This window comes from Rhamphochromis longiceps, linkage group LG11 (assembly GCF_057381845.1).
Source record: "Rhamphochromis longiceps isolate RC_006_pf linkage group LG11, R_longiceps_female_GT1.1, whole genome shotgun sequence".
Lineage (NCBI taxonomy): Eukaryota > Metazoa > Chordata > Actinopteri > Cichliformes > Cichlidae > Rhamphochromis > Rhamphochromis longiceps.
The window spans coordinates 12616664-12635542 of NC_140567.1; the positions used below are offsets into that span (position 1 = coordinate 12616664).

The 18879-nt window shown below is 40.8% G+C and overlaps 1 protein-coding gene across 4 annotated transcripts in view; it reads left to right on the forward strand.

Annotated features, from left to right (window-relative positions):
- The window catches only part of triob (trio Rho guanine nucleotide exchange factor b), a 116041-nt gene that overhangs the window by 16404 nt on the left and 80758 nt on the right, over window positions 1–18879 (forward strand). Inside the window, exon 1 of one of the 4 annotated variants that reach the window (XM_085422341.1) lies at window positions 7327–7893. The exons of the other annotated variants lie outside the window; for them this stretch is intronic. Coding sequence (XP_085278467.1) covers window positions 7878–7893 — 16 coding nt within the window. The 5' untranslated portion in view covers window positions 7327–7877. Of the gene's footprint in view, window positions 1–7326; window positions 7894–18879 lie in introns of those variants that run through there. 4 annotated transcript variants of the gene reach the window in all.

The following is an 18879-nucleotide window of genomic DNA, read 5'->3' on the forward strand; positions in this document are numbered from 1 at the left end:
ATTGTTCATTCTCAATTACTGTGAAGAAAATCATCTTGCTGTTGAATTGAGTGTCAGGTTAGCAAATTTCCTGTAGCAATCTATTACACTGTAACATGAAATTGCAGGTGTCCTTGTGGAAAAGCTTTTGTGCTGATGTGGTGCATTTTAAACATGTATTGTGAATGTTAATGAAGAATACAAGCTTTTACCCTTTACCTGAGTATGTCTGCAGCCCTGTTAGAAAGTGCAAGAGGGTTAAGAATTGTTTAAGCCCGTGTGTGTATATCAGCGTTGGTCAAGTTACTTGAAAACAGTAATTAGTAATTAATTACTGATTACTTTGCCAAAAAAGTAATCCCGTTACGTTACTGATTACTTATTTTCTAAAGTAATTAGTTACTTAGTTACTTTTTAAAAACACGATACACGACCTGAATACGTAATAACACAATAGACCTTTCAGCCCAATTCTATTTTTTATGCATAATCCGTCATATTAAATTGAATCAAATGGAAAGCCTCTTTTTAAAAATTGTATTATGAGTTTTAATCTTTTAATTTTATACACATTGCATTAAGCAAAAAATTAAATTACATGCAACAGTCTTTGACTTGAAGAAATTCTTTAACATTTAAACCCATTTTCTGCATATTGCAGCATATAAAATAAAATAATGTTTTGGGTTTACACTCACTCTTTCAAATAGATGCAAGTAAAACACAGCAAAAGATCAATAAAATCAAAGATTCAGCAGCACTAAGTCCTGCCGCTCTTAAATCTACAGTGGCTTGCAAAAGTATTCGGCCCCCTTGAACTTTTCCACATTTTGTCACATTACAGCCACAAACATAAATCAATTTTAGTGGAATTCCACGTGAAAGACCAATACAAGGTGGTGTACACGTGAGAAGTGGAACGTAAATCATACATGATTCCAACCTTTTTTTTTACAAATAAATAACTGAAAAGTGGGACTCAGTCCCCTGAGTCAATACTTTGTAGAACCACCTTTTGCTGCAATTACAGCTGCCAGTCTTTTAGGGTCTGTCTCTACCAGCTTTGCACATCTACAGACTGAAATCCTTGCCCATTCTTCTTTGCAAAACAGCTCCAGCTCAGTCAGATTAGATGGCGTTTGTGAACAGCAGTTTTTTCAGATCTTGCCACAGATTCTCGGTTGGATTTAGACACCAGACAGGTCAGGGTTAAAGTTATTGAAATTTAAATTTAAAGCAGGCTTAGGCTACAAAAAGATTTCCCAAGCCTTGAACATCCCACGGAGCGCTGTTCAAGCGATCATTCAGAAATGGAAGGAGTACGGCACAACTATAAACCTACCAAGACAAGGCCATCCACCTAAACTCACAGGCCGAACAAGGAGAGCACTGATCAGAAATGCAGCCAAGAGGCCCATGGTGACTCTGGACGAGCTGCAGAGATCTACAGCTCAGGTGGGGGAATCTGTCCATAGGACAACTATTAGTCTTTAGAACTTTTTGGCTAAAATGCAAAACGCTATGTGTGGCGGAAAACTAACACTGCACATCACTCTGAACACACCATCCCCACTGTCAAATATGTTGGTGGCAGCATCATGTTCTGGGAGTGCTTCTCTTCAACAGGGACAGGGAAGCTGGTCAGAGTTGATGGGAAGATGGATGGAGCCAAATACAGGGCAATCTTGGAAGAAAACCTTTTGGAGTCAGCAAAAGACTTGAGACTGGGGCGGAGGTTCACCTTCCAGCAGGACAACGACCCTAAACATAAAGCCAGGGTTTAAAACAAAACATATCCATGTGTTAGACTGGCCCAGTCAAAGTCCAGATCTAAATCCAATCGAGAATCTGTGGCAAGATCTGAAAACTGCTGTTCATTAATGCTGTCCATCTAATCTGACTGAGCTGGAGCTGTTTTGCAAAGAAGAATGGGCAAAGATTTCAGTCTGTAGATGTGCAAAGCTGGTAGAGACAGACCCTAAAAGACTGGCAGCTGTAATTGCAGCAAAAGGTGGTTCTACAAAGTATTGACTCAGGGGACTGAGTCCCACTTTTCAGTTATTTATTTGTAAAAAAATGTTTGGAATCATGTATGATTTACGTTCCACTTCTCACGTGTACACCACCTTGTATTGGTCTTTCACGTGGAATTCCACTAAAATTGATTTATGTTTGTGGCTGTAATGTGACAAAATGTGGAAAAGTTCAAGGGGGCCGAATACTTTTGCAAGCCACTGTATTTTCACCTGTTTAGCAGGAGTGGGGATATTGGAGGTTTGCTCGGTGCCGCAGCGGTCATGTCAGTGGGAGGATCCTGAGGTTTCTCTGTAAATTTCACATTCCTGTGGCGGCTTCCTAGAAATAAGTTTTATTCCCACGCAGAGTGTACAGTGGACGCTAATGTTTTTGTCACAGAATAAAACTTAAAGTAATGTCAGCACATCCACGCTTTAAACGCTGCATGGTCGCACTCTCTCCCACACTCCATATTTTCCATTGTTGATCTGCGCACATCTGTTGCTGCCACGGGCGTCACATGCTTGTACGGCATCGTCATGAGACACTATCACAAACAAAATCACGACGGTTTAGATGGTTTTTGCAAATTAAAATCCACAAAGGTAAACTTTGTGAATATCTGTTTTAGTTCTCAGTCCATTCCTTTTACTTCACTCATTTTGTTTAAGATAAAATGGGATTGTCAAGCAGGCAGACTGATCAACACTATCACTATGACCGATCATAAGTATTACAAGCACCTGATAAACTCTTTGTGTTACAGTCTAGTCCAACTTCATTGGATGCAAAGAATGCAAGTGCATGTGGACTACCTTACTATTGGAGATATTTTTGAACATAAGACAGCAGTAGCCATTCCTCTGTGAGATAATGAGCTGATGGTCACATGAATTATTGGCCCGTGATGCCCACATGTTGTAAGTTACAACAATGTAGCCCTTTCTGCTGTAGCTTTCCTCATTGTTACAATTTACTTCTCCGTAGAGCCTGGGTACAGCAGTTTTCATGAAAAAATAAAATGTTGTGAGGATATAACAAAAGCTGTGGTTTTCCCACATCTTTGTATGGATGCAGATCTTTCCAAATAAAAATATATAGAGAGAAAACCTAATGTTTTATGTTAGCATTGGCGTATGAAATGGCATCCTAATGAAGAAAAATACTGGATGAAGTCGCTCAATGAAGATATTTGCAGTATCGTGTAGGCCAAGCAGTGGTTCAGAGAAGGGATTCCATTATTAGAATCACACTTATAGCCAAAAAACAGAGCCATGTTAGGTAATATTACATAATCTGCATACAGCTATTTTTGAACAACAATAACAGCCTGTTTCATTCATTGGGAAAGATGCTGCACATTTCATAGAAAGAGAAGATCGATCAGTTATGTTATCATTTAGGTTTAAAAGTGTAAATAATGCTGGGAATTGGTAGATTTTTAGGTCTTGCTTTAGTGGTGAGTGATGTTTCTGCATCCCACAAACTCATGCTAACTTCAACCTTTCTTCAACATCAACCTGCCTCGTCTGTCTGATCTGCCAGCACTCATCTGTTCCACTGGTAGCACGCAGTGCCACACAGGGGCAGGGATCCATCCTGCATCTAAACATTGGTGCTTTTATTCTGCACATACTGTGGAGGTTTACTTCCTTGCTTATATGATCACTTTTCTGTTTTATTTAATTTTTATGCATTGATTTATGCATTAACAGGATTGAGCGTTACAAATTCATTTCAATTTGTCATAGAAGAGGAGATTAAAAAAAATGCATTACTTACAGCCGAGTTTGTAGAAGACACTTAACCACAAAATCACAAGTGTCCCCAAAACACTGTTGCATGCATATGGATTTACAGACTAAGCATGCTTAGAGTAAAGTGTTGGACTATTCCCCAGATATGCTGAGGCTCATTCCAAAATAATCATCTGCAACAGTAGCCAACTGCCAGTTTAGTCAGGATGATTTTCATCTCTTTTTCTGGCCTAATAATTTCTAGCGCAGACAGTCAACAGTGAATTAGATGAGAGCGATTTTCAGTCTTATACTTGTTGACTGAAAAAAAAAAACCAACCCTCCACTCCTCCATTCCTCTCCTCTGATTTCCTCCATATGTTTCTGTTCAGTTTAATTCAGCTGTGAGCTCAGTCTCCCATTCTGCCCATACTGGGCTCACTGTGTGGTTCCTATTGAACTAGGCTTTGAATGCTAACCATGTGCACCACGGGTAAGACGGGCAGGCAGGCTCACTCAGACACACACACACACACACACACACACACACACACACACACACACACACACACACACACACACACACACACACACACACACACACACACACACAAACTTCTAAGCAAAGAGGAAGTGGTTTTCTCTGGAGTTCATTGGATCTTTTTTTTCTCCCCTGCAAAGTCCAGGATTGGAAACACTAAACTCTGGAGTGTAGAGTGTGTGTGTGTTTGACTGTTTGATTGTTTACTTGCTCTTTTTTCTATCTGGTATCTAAATGAAGCTTTAGCTTCATTTGTAATTAACTTCAACTTAAATGCAGAGAACAGACCAAAAGGGTGAAACAAAAGGTCATGAAAGCTCTAATAAAACAGGCGGCATGAGGAGACAAATGGAAGGCAGCTATACTGTAACCTAAGTTAAGTCTGTAAGTTCACAGATGTACTTCCACAGCACACAATGTGTGTGTTTAATATTGTGGTTTAAAGAAGGGGCTCTCTGAACCTAATTTGAACTATCGTAAAAGCAGATGACTAATTAATCTCACATCTATTGTGTATTCAACAGTGTGCCATAACATTTTATATTTGTCAGTGTAGCTTATGCTATAGCCTAAAAAGTGTGCATAGTGTGGTTAACATCTATGTGTGTAACAGCTACGGCATGCTTACTGTTTAGTATGGCAGGTAGACCTTATACATGCACTACTATGGAACAGGGACTTTGCAAAGTGTTCACTGGAATGTGTAATGAATCACAGCCTCTCAATAATATCGTGGTTTAGAGTTAACTGACTCCCGTGCCGCTACATAGTTATTAGAGTTAAAATGACCAAATTCTTCCTGACAGTTACACACACACACACACACACACACACACACACACACACACACACACACACACACACACACACACACACACACACACACACACAAACTCGTGAGATATGATAAAAGAGAGGAAAGCCAGTTAGACTCCCTGTGGTGTCTTACACAGAGACAGCTGGACTCTGCACTCTGCAGTGTGTCTTTGTGAACCTTCTGTGGATTTCTGCATGTGGATGTGTGCATCCTGACCTCTTTTGTACGTGTGCGTATGTGTTTGCGCAGACGACCTTAATTGGATCATGCTGTAGAACACTGGCTGTCTTTCTTTTCTTTTTTTTAAGCGCACAGCTTGCATCCTTCTGTGACAGGATATCAACATAATGATATCTGTTTGGCCGTGCCGCATTTCCGATGGCTGCAAATAATAAGACAATCGAATCCAAAAAGTTTCTTTTTCCAAACCACACTCTGGCTTGTTTAAGCTGGAGCCTATTAGTGAAATGTAGTCTTGTTCTTATTTAATCCATGCACACTGTAGAGTAGATGTTTTTGTCAGTTGATAATGAATTTTGAGCATAGCTTTAAATATCTGTATTACTACTCTTAAAAAGAGTTGGACAGGTTTACTGGAGTTATTAGTTGCTGTCAAAAAAGCTGTCATTATTTGAATAAAAGGATGATGATTAAACTGATTGAAAATGTGCATGTTTTAATGGGTCCAATAGTGTCTGAGATTTAATTTAAAACGTAATAACCACGTAAATTGTAGGAAGTAAATGTGATTGTTTTCTTTATGCAATCTTTCTTTATACAGTACTCGTTGCCATCATAGAAAGGCAATGATGTAGGTAGGTACCATGTAAAAATAACCCACATTACATCTGGAAATTTACCACCTGACCATTTACTTTTAGAGTTACCCTATATGTTTGAATGTGTTGCTCTAAGGCAGCTGTCCCCAACATTTTTTGTGCCAAGGACCGGTTTATTCCGACAATATTTTCACGGACCGGCCTTTAAGGTGTCGCAGATAAATACAACAAAATAAAACCAGTACCTGTACCAAAATAAAAGATTTATTCATAACACGTGGGAAAAGACCCAGGGAAACTAAGTTAACGATAAAAACGATAAAACAAAACAAAAAACGCTAAAATCACTGAAAACCATAAATTTCACACCCAAGCCTCAACTCTCGCGGTCCGGCACCAAACGACTCACGGACTGGTACGGGTCCGTGGTCCGGGGCATGGGGACCGCTGCTTTAAGGGATTTCAGAGCCATCGTGTGGGTGGTGCAGTGGTTATCACTGTCACCAGGAACTTTTCTGCTTGTACCTCTAGGTCAGCTTGAGCCTTTCTGTGCATATTCTCCCTCTCTTAAAGTCCAAAGAGAGGCATGTCAGGTTATTTGGTGGTTCTAAATTGGTTGTAGGATGTCAGAGTGTGCATGGTGCACCTTGCTTTTAACTCTGTCAGCTGGGATCAGCTACCGCTCCCTCTCCACAACCTATGGACATTCAGACACCTCCAGCTACATCCCAACACTATGACCAATATTCCCTTGAGGATTAGGTCATTCATAGCTTTATCAATATTTGTTTTCCTTATTACCATGCGCTGCTGATCGGGTTTTTCCTGACACATACAAACACGCATGTTAAATGCAGAAATTTACACCGCTGTGCTGTCTGCTAATTGGTTCCATCTGTTGTGAACTGTATCTGGCCTGACGTTCAGGCAGTGAGTTCCTCTGCACTTTTTTTCCCCCTGCACCGTTAACGTCAGGTCCACTCTTTTCATCAGAATCCTCTGTCTGCAAAACTTCATGTTAATAGTAATAAAATACAGATGTATTCCAGACAGTATTTCATTAGAATTTAGATGATGCAGCTCATCTTTAGCAGCTTATATCCCACCGCGCCTCCTCCCTGTCCTCCACACCATCATATCATTCTTACTTCTCACATCATTATCATCTTGTCCTCTGTCACTTAGCCGGCCTTTTCCTGGAGAGCACTGAAGCATAGGAAGTCAGGGTTTCCATTCTTAACACCCATCCACTCGCCATCAACCTCTTCCCCCTGCGCATCAGCCAATTGCTTGCTGGAAATAGCCATCTCGGGGGAGGGGCTGAACAGGAAGGGGGTGGGGGGTGTATACGTGTGCTTGCTGGTTGCTGCTTGATTCCAGGGATATAAAGGATGCTTGGCTGCTCCGAGGACAGAGGAATATCATTGCAACGCCTGCTCCATCCTTTTCAAAAGGACCATAATTTCACTTTTTGATGCTTGAGCTGCTGCAGGAGCAGTGCTGATCTATGATTTATGACAAAACATCTGATTTCCTGTTCTAAAATTTCTCTTCATTCATTCAAGTGAGCAGAGGGAGCATGGTGTTGGATTTGTTGATAGTAGTTGCATCTGTGCAGTGAACTGGATCATTTTCATGCTGGAATACTGTAGTCAAAGGTTTGTTGCACTGCAGAAATGTGGCAGTTGGACTATTATAGTGATTCCACAGTTCAGTTCAGGCATTTAAGCACATGCAACAGAACTAATAACGACAGTTTCTCATGAATTAGATTGGTTTATACCCTGCAGGTTTATACTAATATGGAGTCAACACAAGATAAGAGTTGACACTCAGTAGAGCAGTGTTTATAATGGAGAGAAACCCAGGTGGTAACGGCTTTAGTTGTTGAAACTTGAAACTTTTTTTTTAAATGAGAGAGGCTATACAATCTACTATCCTCTGGCTGGAATCCCTCCTGCGCTGGCATGCTGCTTGCTTTGTTGGTCAGCTGACTGACCATCTGGATCATGTCTGTAAAAGCTTGTAAGTATGATATGATAAAACAAAGCTAGACTGACTTGTTTCAAACACAGCAAAGAAAAGTACAGGCTTTGAAATGTTCATCTATTGTTATGTTTGTTTTTTTGCCGATTAATCCAAAACATATGCCTAATGCCCATTAAAAAAATGCATTATTTCCATTGGCAGCGTTTGGATTCTATTAAACTCTGCTGAGCTATGCTTAGAGCTACTTCTCAGCAGTGTCACAACCACCTATTTTTGGTCTGCTGGGTAACTAATGAATGCATGTGAGTCACGAGGCCTTGCCTATCCTCTTGCAAAGGGTTATGTTTACATAGAAAGGGGTGTGGCCACCAGCAAGACCATATATAAAATCTATAAAGGTGTAGCATATCACTTTGCCAGCAGTTCTCAACATAAAAGACAAGTAATAGAGCTGAACCAACTTCAAAGTGAAGATATGAACTTTGAGCGAGCAGCTGGAGTCCACGGTGGTGATTAAATTAATTTTTTTTTAGGTTTTTAGTTAAAGAGTGGCAACTTAGAGGATACCGGTGAATGTTTACCAGGGGTGCAAGTACAAAAGAGTACTCAAGGTGGTCAAGTTATCAGCCAATGATTTATGCTCAAAGTTTGCCAACAGTGGCTAATATTAGCCACCAAAAACTTCTGCTTGCACCTGAACAAGTTAGCCTGTAGCTGCTCGGCATATCAAATAACCTGTTCATATTACTCATTGATCAAAACATGAGCAGACAGCGAGCTGTGACCTTCTTGGCAGTGGGGAAAGAAAAAGGGTTTAGTGACCTGTAAGCTTTTAATATGTAAGCTGCTTGTCAATACAGTTTTATACGGCTGGATTATGGGAATATTAGGGCCATTAATGCTGGGAATGCCTGCTTTATTGGTTTCCTGTTACTCATTTAAATTTTGGGAAGAAGCGTTTTTAAGTTGCGCTGTGCTAACTGAAGACAGAAACGCCTGATTTTCAAAGCAGAAAGCCACATAATCAAATAATTTTTTCCATTTTCTCCCCCCTCTCGACATGGCTGCTGATGCACGTATTCTGTGACAGAGTAATAAGTTGTCAGCACTGTCGACGTAATTTGCCGAACCCAAGACTGATGATATTCCTTTGTTCCAGCGTTAAATGAAAATGTGTTTTTTGAATGACGTCCAGAAATCAAACGCCGTAGCTGAATACTAAAGCTCAAGACGAAAGCGCTCAGCCACTCGCAGTTTTTCCCTGAGGGTGCTGCGTTCCACGTTAAAATGTATACTTTAAGGGCGAATATTTTATTCATCATGGCATCTTGGTACAAAAGCCTTTCAGCTTAGAGATGGAAAAAAGAGCAAGATGCCAGCCAGAGTGTAGGCCCAGGATGTTAAAGAAATCATGCAAATAAAATAATTAACTTGCCCACTGTAATTAGTGGCTTTAGGCGGATTAAGACTAATCAGTTAACAATTCCAATTCATGGCTTTCATGTTGAAAAGATGTTGGAGCTTAAAAAGTGATATATCTCTTTGTTTTTTGCTGGTAAGGAGTTTCCTCCCAGAAACTAATTGGATAAATGCTATCTTCTCAGTTTTAAAATATGTTTATTCCTACCAATGAATAACTGATAAATGCATCTAGTGACCCCTACTGTGTGAGTGTAAAGAGTGCAGGGACTTGTGTTTGTCCCTCCCCATCTCGTTCTCTCTTTTTCTCTCGCAGTAATACTGTCATTTTATGTGTTATTTGCGTGTAATTCTGCGTATCTGCTCCGTGTTAAGTTCATAGGTGTGGTTTGTGTTTGTGTTTACTATGGAGAAGTTGCGCTGCTAAAAACAGAAAGCATGTACATGATTGTGTGTTGCATCCTATCTATATGTAGTCAGGGTGGAGTCTGGATGCAGATGTGGTTCTGAGTTGAGCATGAATTTGAGGCCCCCAAAGTCATAAAAGACCAAAAATGAAATGGCTAGAAGAGAGCAAATTATGAGGAGGCACAAACAAATCCTGAAGTCTTCTTCTGTCTTTTCTCTTATCGTCCCCTACTCCTCGCACCCTTACTTTCTCACCCCCCCTTTCCTCTCAGAGGATGGTTACAAACTGAGACAGTCAGGAGGAGCCTGAACAAACCCTGGAAACATCTAGATGAGATTAGATTTGGGACTGCTCAACTGTCTGAATTGATGTGAAATTTTTCCCTCGGTAGAAACACTGTTGTAAATCAATTGGCATGTTGCAAATATACTCCCACCAGTAAGTGCTGCTTATTCGCTGCATGCGGGTATTTTTTTCACTGCAAAATGTAGCTTTGTGCTCATGCAAAAGAGTGTTTTTTGGTGTTTTTTTATATCATTTATCTGAAGTAGAGAGCAAACATGTCACTTTTCTCCTCCTGGTGACTATTGACCACTCTGTTGTGGGGAATCTGTGCATCACTTGAGTATCCATGCGTGTACAATAAGTCAGATGTTCCATAAGATAGTGCGGTGGCGCCTGTTTTTCTAAGCCAGTTGTTTTTCAGGGCTGTGATAACACTGGATAACCATGGGACCCGGTCGGGGCCTCCTGCTGTAGCCCCGTAGTTCCGTGTTTGCTGTGTGTGTACTCAACAGGACACTGGTCTTTGTTGAGGACAAGTCTAGTGAAAATCTACTTACTGGGGGATAGGGTTAGAGGCGATGGGGAGAGGGAGGGTATGATTGGAAATGACTGGGAGAGACTGTTTTGGATTGGGGAAAAAAAGGCAAGGAAGGGCGACGGTGCGATAGGAGAGGGGTAACAGAGAGGGGATGTGCTTAGGAAGTTGGCTGCAGAGGAGCGAAGGATGACAGGAGAAGAGAAAGTGATGCATCTGTGCAACAGGAGCTCATAAACAGTCCACGCAAACTCCCCCTGGACTACATTGACACACGCACACATTAGTAACAGTAATGTGCACACACGTGTCTTTCTGTGTCTTCCTCTGGGAGCAGACTCTGACTGCCGAGCTTGTAAACAGGAACTATCCTGCTTTTAGCAAACTGGAGCCCTGCAGGTGCTTACACACGTCATCAAAAAAAAAAAAAAGCTGGATTCGCCTATGATAGTTTTTATCTGTTTTGCTGGATTTGTTGAGACACAAATTGCAGGAACGGATTCTCTGTTTATCATTCGGCGCTCTGTTAGAGGTTTTCATTACAGATACTGTTTACAGAAAGAAATTACCAGTTGGCGAGCTCTCAGCAGCACTTCATTTCACATTTTGTCTGTTGTTTTTTTACTTTCCAAAAGCAGCTACCAAGGGAAAGACTGGACAGTAAGCCACTACTGGATTCTTTTAAGCATTCCTTTATTTATTTTTTTAGCTTGTTTACTAAAAAATGTTTTGCCGAGAGTCACGTTCACAGCTTTATGTCAGCGAAGTGTGCCAGACGTCTCCGGTGCAGAGTCGAGCGTCATCACGGTGCTCGCGCTAATGACTAGCTTTTAAAGCTCATCACGTGTTAATTGTTAGTTTTGTCCCTGAGGTTTGTAGGAGTAATTAATCCTATTATCAGAGCTCAGCTGTCGCTCTGTTAGTGCTGCTGTCAGCCCAGGTCGTGAGTCGGCTGATCTGATAGTTCTTCTTTCTGTGCCGTTCCATACAAGAATGCACTTATTGCCTACTGTGTGTGTGCATTACGCGTGTCCAGTATTTTGTATTGAGATAAATCATCATCAGTTTACAAATTCTGAGCACATTTTAATGAACACACTTTTACTTTCCACAAACCCCCCCACTTTTCAGCGTGTTTTTAAAAACCTGGGATGTAAACACACCTGTCTCTTTAAATCAAGGGTCAGTGTCTGTTGTTGAAATGTGATATTGGATGTAAATAAAATAGATGTGACAGTCAGCACAAAAAAGATTTTTCATAGTTCGTGTTTGAAATCGATTTTTTTACATTTTCAAATGAAAATAATTGAATACAATTCAGTTGGCTACATACTGACATTAGAGGACAAAGTACTGATCCCATCATGCTAGTATCAATCAAATACCAACATGGATCTGCATGGATCACATGGTTTTATCAGATAAATATGTAGGTGGCGATCATGTGACGGCCCACTTTTGCTCTCCTACACTTTAGCAACCCACATTTGTACACTTGCACTATTAAAGTATTTTCAAGCATCAGATTTGGAAGAGCTTAGAAAAACAAGTGCCTTCCCCATCTCTCTCTTTCTCTCTCTCTCTCTTCCGCTCCTCACCTCTCTCTCCCACCGTCTGACATCATCGTTTCAAGTCCCATCTGCTTCAGGCCACACTTGTCTTGATGAATGAGGGACAGCTGACACGGTGTTGTCTCGAGCACTTTCTTTCTATCTTTCTCTTTCTCCTCCTCTTTCTCTTTTCTGCCCCCCTTTCTTCTGAGGCAGTTAGTGACACATCAGACCACAGCGGCGCTAGCTCTCTCCACTCGTCCCTCTCGCTCTCTCCCTCCTGCGCCCTGCTTGTCGAGTGTTATTTGGTCTGCTGTGTTTTATTGGCCTGTTTTTTGTTGTGCAGCGGGACAATCGGGTGGTTTGGTTAGAGGAAACTGATGAATGGCGCATCCAGAGCTGTACAAAGCGTCCTCCTCCCCGCTTCATTGATGTGTTGATGCGGCTCAGCTGGCTGCCCAGTGAGTTCGTACTGTGTACTGTTGTGGGTTTGCAAGCAGACAGATGCACATGGGCGCTCAGCACTGAAAAGGACATTCAATCTTCTTTATAGTCCCTCTCCCAGTGACTGCTTCTCTTGTGGTCTTTCTGTTCTCCTTTGCCCTCCCTCTCCCTCTCTCTGCTACAGTAGCTGTGTAGCATGTAACATGGAGTCTGTTTGGAGGTCACAGAGACGCAGTTTAAAGGCTACAGGAAGCTACCACGAATAGTTCTTTTGGTGAACACATTTCTATGAATGAAATTCTACTCTAAGTGACAACTTATTAACATAGATCACAATTAGCTTTGGATGGCTAGTCTTGGTATAGTATCCTAATATGGCAGATATGACTGATATATCAAGTATGCATCTTTTACAGCCCGACAGATAAACATCCGCTGATATTTTTTTTTGTCTTTCAAACACATGTATTTCCTAACGTTTGTAAAGTGTACGTATTTATGAGCCCTTTTTAAGACTAAGACAGTTTAAAAATATTCTTGTTTTAATATCACAACAATTCACGGATTTCTCATTTATCATCTGCTTGCGGTGTTCGTGGTCTCTTTTTGAGATGTGTTGCCAACAAAGACGTAGCAGAACGCCCTTGAAGGATGGTTGAAGGATGTTTCTCCCGTCTCTTCTTTACCTTTTACATTGTCATTTATCTGAGATTATAAATGTCAATACTGATAAATTGGGAAATAACTAATACTGGTTGATATATTGGTTGGGCTTGAGTCGCTTTTAATTATTATTTTTTAATTATTTATTATTTTTAAACATAACCAAAGCTGACCCAAAGTGCTTTCCCATTGTAGTGATCCACGTGGGCCAAGAATACACACAATATGTAGTCCAAACACAGAATAGGGTGCACACAGGACTAGGAATGAAATTTCAAATATGAAAGCTGCATTAAAGTTAATACAACTATAGAATAAATAGATGAAATAAAAGATACAAATATATATCACTTCCTCTTAACAACCATTAATTATTCCAGTAGGACCAAATAAGGATAGTTTGATTAAAGCACAAAGGAGTTCTGGACGGATTTACCTCCCTGTTTGACACACTGCTTGTCACAGTCGTTGCTTATCAAACGAGTGAGGGAACAAGAATGAACCAAGTTGTGAAGAAAAGGAGAAAAGGAAACTGACAGGATAAAAACAAAAGGGCAAAGAGAGCTAATTAACTAAAGTGATACAGTGAAAAAATTACATTCAAAATGTTAATACAGACACAAAATGCGTGTGCAGCAATTAAATTCATAACTGCTGCTTTTCTGTATTCCCTCTGCTTGAAACGCATGAAATGTGATCCATAAGAAATACAAAAACTGCAGTTGGAAACAATCTGAATGAGAGACCTTATCTAATAACCGTCTTCAAATAATTTACTTTTTGTATTCAGTTATCTGTTAAAGTGTAACAACACAATTAATATTGACCTAATATACTGACATATACACATTTCATTGTAATTAGCATACTTATAGAAAGGCGACGCAGTCCATGTCTAGAAGGTAATGTTATTGGCTGTTAGGTTGTTGTATATCTACAGCTTGAAAAGCCTGACCTATTACACACACTCATCTGTCAGCATGTCACTGACCCCCTCACCGAGAGGTGACAATCCCTCTCAGTTATTTATTCCAACAGGATCAGTCACATATATGTGACCTGGCCTTCTTGCTTTCACATGCAGCAGGGACAGACCTCTCTTTCAGCTCATAGAGACAAGACGCTGTGAGCTTTCACGCTCTAAGATAATACTTGAAGATCTAAACCAAAACAAAGCACAGTTAACCCTCAGGTTCTGTGCGCTTAGATAACTATTTAATTCAAAACCTCAGAGAACACATTCAGCACCTCAGAGGGTATAAATTCCCCACAAGTTAGAGGAAACCGAAAGGATCGCTGCCTTTCGAAGCTCCTATGAGACCCCGGGTTGTTATCTGTGACTCTGGATATGGCTAGTCTGACCGTGTTATTCCGGTTGCACTACATGGGCTTTCTCAGGGACAGGAAAGGTCGGCTGACAGCGGAACCGCATCAGGCAGCTAACAGAGTCGGTAGGTGCACCCAGAAAGTGCTGCTGAAAGAATACTAAAGATGTGAATGTTAGTATTCACATTTCTTGTCTTTTTTATGGCTTTTGTGTCAAAAATGTCTGCACATGCTAAATTTCAGTGTCATGCTTTATGTCTAGATAAAGTCTTTGCTGCGGCTTGAATGCTGATGCACGCTAAGCACACTTTTGGTTGCTGGTTCATGTGTTTTTGAGCCTCTTATTTTTCAGTCTTATCTAAACTTTCTTTATAATTTGTAAAAAAAAATAGAAAATGCAACAGTTTGGATGGATATCAATACAATTCATCCCGATAGAATAGGAAAACAGCAAGCTAATTACTTTATGCATCAATGTTGCTTCAGTTATTTTGAGGTTTATTAACATGACGCAAGGGCTAAAATATAAAAGCTTTTCACACAAATGAACAAACTGATTATTAGTGTGTGTGCATGCTTCATCAATCAATTTTAAAGACTAACTGCATCAGGTGAAGAAGATCCAAGTCCCAGCAGACACACTGTATGTAAATACACTTGAAGAGATGACAAGAAGGACATTATTTACATTAAGGGCCCTGAGGTGGCCCACTGCTAAAGCTCATAGCAACAGATTCTGAGTATTAGTCAGAGAGCAGATTACAACCAATCATTATTAAAGCCTATTTCACTCACAAATCCACCAGCTACAACTGTTTGGCTGGCTTAACCCTAGCCAGGCACACAGGGTGGGGAGAAACTATTAAATGCAAAGCAGCACTTGTTACTAAATCTTGTTTTGGGGAGGGGTTAGTGACATGTGGGGAGACATAGTGAAGAAAAGCCAGTTGGTGAAGGCAAAAAGGAGCTGGCAGTGTCTTTGGCTTTCTGCAGCTCAGTGGGTGGCGGGGCGTTGACCAATATATGGCACGGCTGTTTAGTTGCCTCCTCACCATGCCACAGTGGTATAATCAGAAAGCTAGAATGGGTAGGGGCGATAGCCACTGTAAATTTTGATAGGATGTTGTGTAGGACTATATAGATTGGAATGGTTTGCTGCTGGATTTAGTTTACCCATGGCAGTGCTGGATAACCACAGCTGGCAGTACGCCCAGGCTGGAAAAACCCTGATCAGGCTATCAGGTAGAGTATTGTTTATTATAAATGTATTTTGTTATGCTTATCCAAAATCCTGTGATGAGACAGGGTGTGTGGTTAAAAAATAATAATGTCCACGAAGAGATATTTACCAAAATTCATTCCGATCTCTAGAGATGTATTTATTTTCCCTCCTTATTTAATGTTCGTGATCAGGAGCCTCATTAGGCCTCACAATGCTTTGTCAGTTGTGATGTTTGTGTCCCATGATTAGTGCAGAATGGCTTTAATGCAATACAGCTGTATCAAAGCTTATCCCAAGAGAAATAAATAATAGGAATGCATAGCAAACCAGTTCAAAAAATGCACACTAAATGATACTATTGTGAAGATTTTAATTTAGATTTTTTTTTTAAACTTTTTTTTAACTGAGGTTATGTTTTTAAGCCTGTGGTTTTATTGAGCTGTGTTGCTCTTTAGGTCGCAGGAGCCAAGATGTAGGGGTTTGTGTTTTGATGTTTATGGCAGTCGGAGGGACAAGAGAGTCTATGTGTACATTGTCGGATGCTTGAAAAGGTTATCATTTTCCTGTTAAGTAGGTAGCAAGAGTGATTGAGACTAAGAACTGTAAGTTATATTACCATATAAATAGGAAGAAAATGAAAATACTATCTTATATTTGTTTATTGGGTGTTAAGGGTGCATTATGAAAATCAAGACCATACCTAAATAGTCAGTCTGCACAGCCACAGTGGGTCAGTGCCATGTGTTGAAACAGATTGACCAGTACAGCTGGTCTTGATGGAAAGATTCACATATTGTGCATAGCTTTGGGATGGTTTTAGTTCCTTAATATATTCCTCTAATGCCACTAGAAGAAATGACAGCTGCCCATCTTTTTGTAGTAAAAACCATCTTTCTTTTTCTTCCTCCATACTAGTTTAATCACAAGACTGAGTACCTGTAGGGGTAATGAATGCAGGTGTCTGAGTAGATGACTTCTGAGGCGATTAGGAGAAGTGGTGCGATTTGTCACGATGGGTACACAGCAGAGTGAGATCCAAACAGAGCCAGCTGAGGGAGGATATATGAAGCCGCTGGCATAGTTTAATTTAAAATACATACACTAAGGCAACGCTCGGATCAATCTTTGCACCTGAGACTGAGTGAGCTTTTGTTTTGTATGGTAAAGCGCACTGACCTAGTCTTTTGGCCCGATGATCAACAGTACTGTAAAAGCATGAGTATGTGTGCACTGTGATGTTCTGATGAATGTTATTGAGGGAAATTAAATGCTGCAGCACTTTAGATGTCTCATTTATATATTCTGCTATGGCTCTCCTGCCCTATAAAAGCTGGATAGATGCAAAATGCTGAGCGCTTCCAATCGAAAGGCCGTCCTCTGTTGCTGACATCGCCTGGATCAAAAACCTGATGCTGTCGTCCTGCATCATTTATTTCAGCAGCAACTTTGCCCACACCCCAAGATTTAAGACTAAACTAAGTAATGCCAAACAGAAACAAACAGAAACAGTGGGTTACTAGTAGTGAGGCAGAGGGGAATGCCAAGTATGTCAGAAGCAAATACAGTCAAACTGCAGAGGGAGGTGAGAATGGAGACAGGCAGAGTGAAAGGACGTCACACAAGAGATGAAAAGTGAAAAGAACAAAGCAAGGAGGAGACATAAACACTGTGGTTGTTATTCAGACTCAGTGAGCTGTGAACAGAACAGAGAAACAGCTGTAGCATCTTAATAAGAACACATAAAGGACTTATAATCTCTCAAGGTGTATTCTAACCGGATCGCGAATGAAACAGCTGCACATACAAACAGACAGCCGCGCACGTTGTCTCATGACCGCAGGCTCACTCCCAAGTTCTGCAGACCTCGTATATATATCGCTGCAAAGTGCTACACTTGCAAGATAATTCCAGGAGTGTGCATGCAAGTGTTTTGCGTAGCGATGCACTATTATGAGGGCACAGATGTGACCACAGTAGTTCATTATCCAGCATTGAAACTTTGATTGTACCCTTCGTCGGCCTCCCTCACAAACAGCTCAGTGAAACAGCCTTCACATGCACAATCACTGGCTTGCATAAGACTGCTGACCGTTGTTTATCTTTGCACTGCCCCTCAACTGCTCACACACTCTGCTAAATAAGAGTTATAATTAGGGGTCGAGTTGTATTTGTTGTATTGTTTGACTTGGACATGATTTTACAGAGCTGTTAGTCCCGCGGTTTGTTCTGGACGATGACTCGTTCATTCAGCGGGACTTTTTAATCTTTAACATATATTTAGTTTCAGTCTGTCATCTCTTAGGTTTTCCTGTGATAATCCCCATAATAACTTATTTACGCAAGTGACATTGTGTTGAAAGGTTGCATTTAAGTTTTCATTCAGCTTGTTTTAAACATTGTGCTGTTTGTAGTAATGTGCCGAGCAGCATTTAAAAAATTTATGAGAAAAAAAAAGAAGAATCCATGATAGCAGTGTTTTATCTGAAGGAGCGACATTGCAGATTTGAGATTTAAGCACAGTGTGAGAGCCACAGCGTGGTATTAGTTTTTTGTATTCTACCTTTCCAGTTTGTTATGATTTATTCATGGCCTCTTTCTGTTGGGTTTAGGGGTTATATCCCGGTCGAGGGGTTGCGGTTGGAGCAAAGTGTTATTTTTGCTGTAAGCCACACTGTAACAACAATATGAGAAACCCGATGAAAGTTGAGCTCGCCACAGTCCCCAGGCCCCCTGCCAGCTCCCGATGAAGGTCGCAGAATTAGAGTGGAGTGGGGCAGGGGCTGCTAGAAGTGGCTTTGTATGTGAGGAAGACGTGTGAATGAAAGCGGCAAAAATAAATAAATGCAGGTGATTTACAGCTGAAGAGCCTAGAAAGAGAATCAGAGGGAGAGGAGCAGAACAAGAGAGAGCGCGATGAGAGAGTTTGCTGTTTTTTATCTTGTCACCCTGTTGCACGGAGCAACACTCACTTCCTAGTCCTGGTTGTCACACCAGGGACATGATGACTGCCCTGCTTGTCATAGAGACCAGGCCAAACATTCATACATGAAGGGAAAGGTAGCTTGATCTCCACTACACACTAGGGGGATGAGCAGAAATAGAGCGCGACACGACAACTTCATATGGCAGACACATGACAAATCTAGGTGATGTGTGAATGGATGTGCTA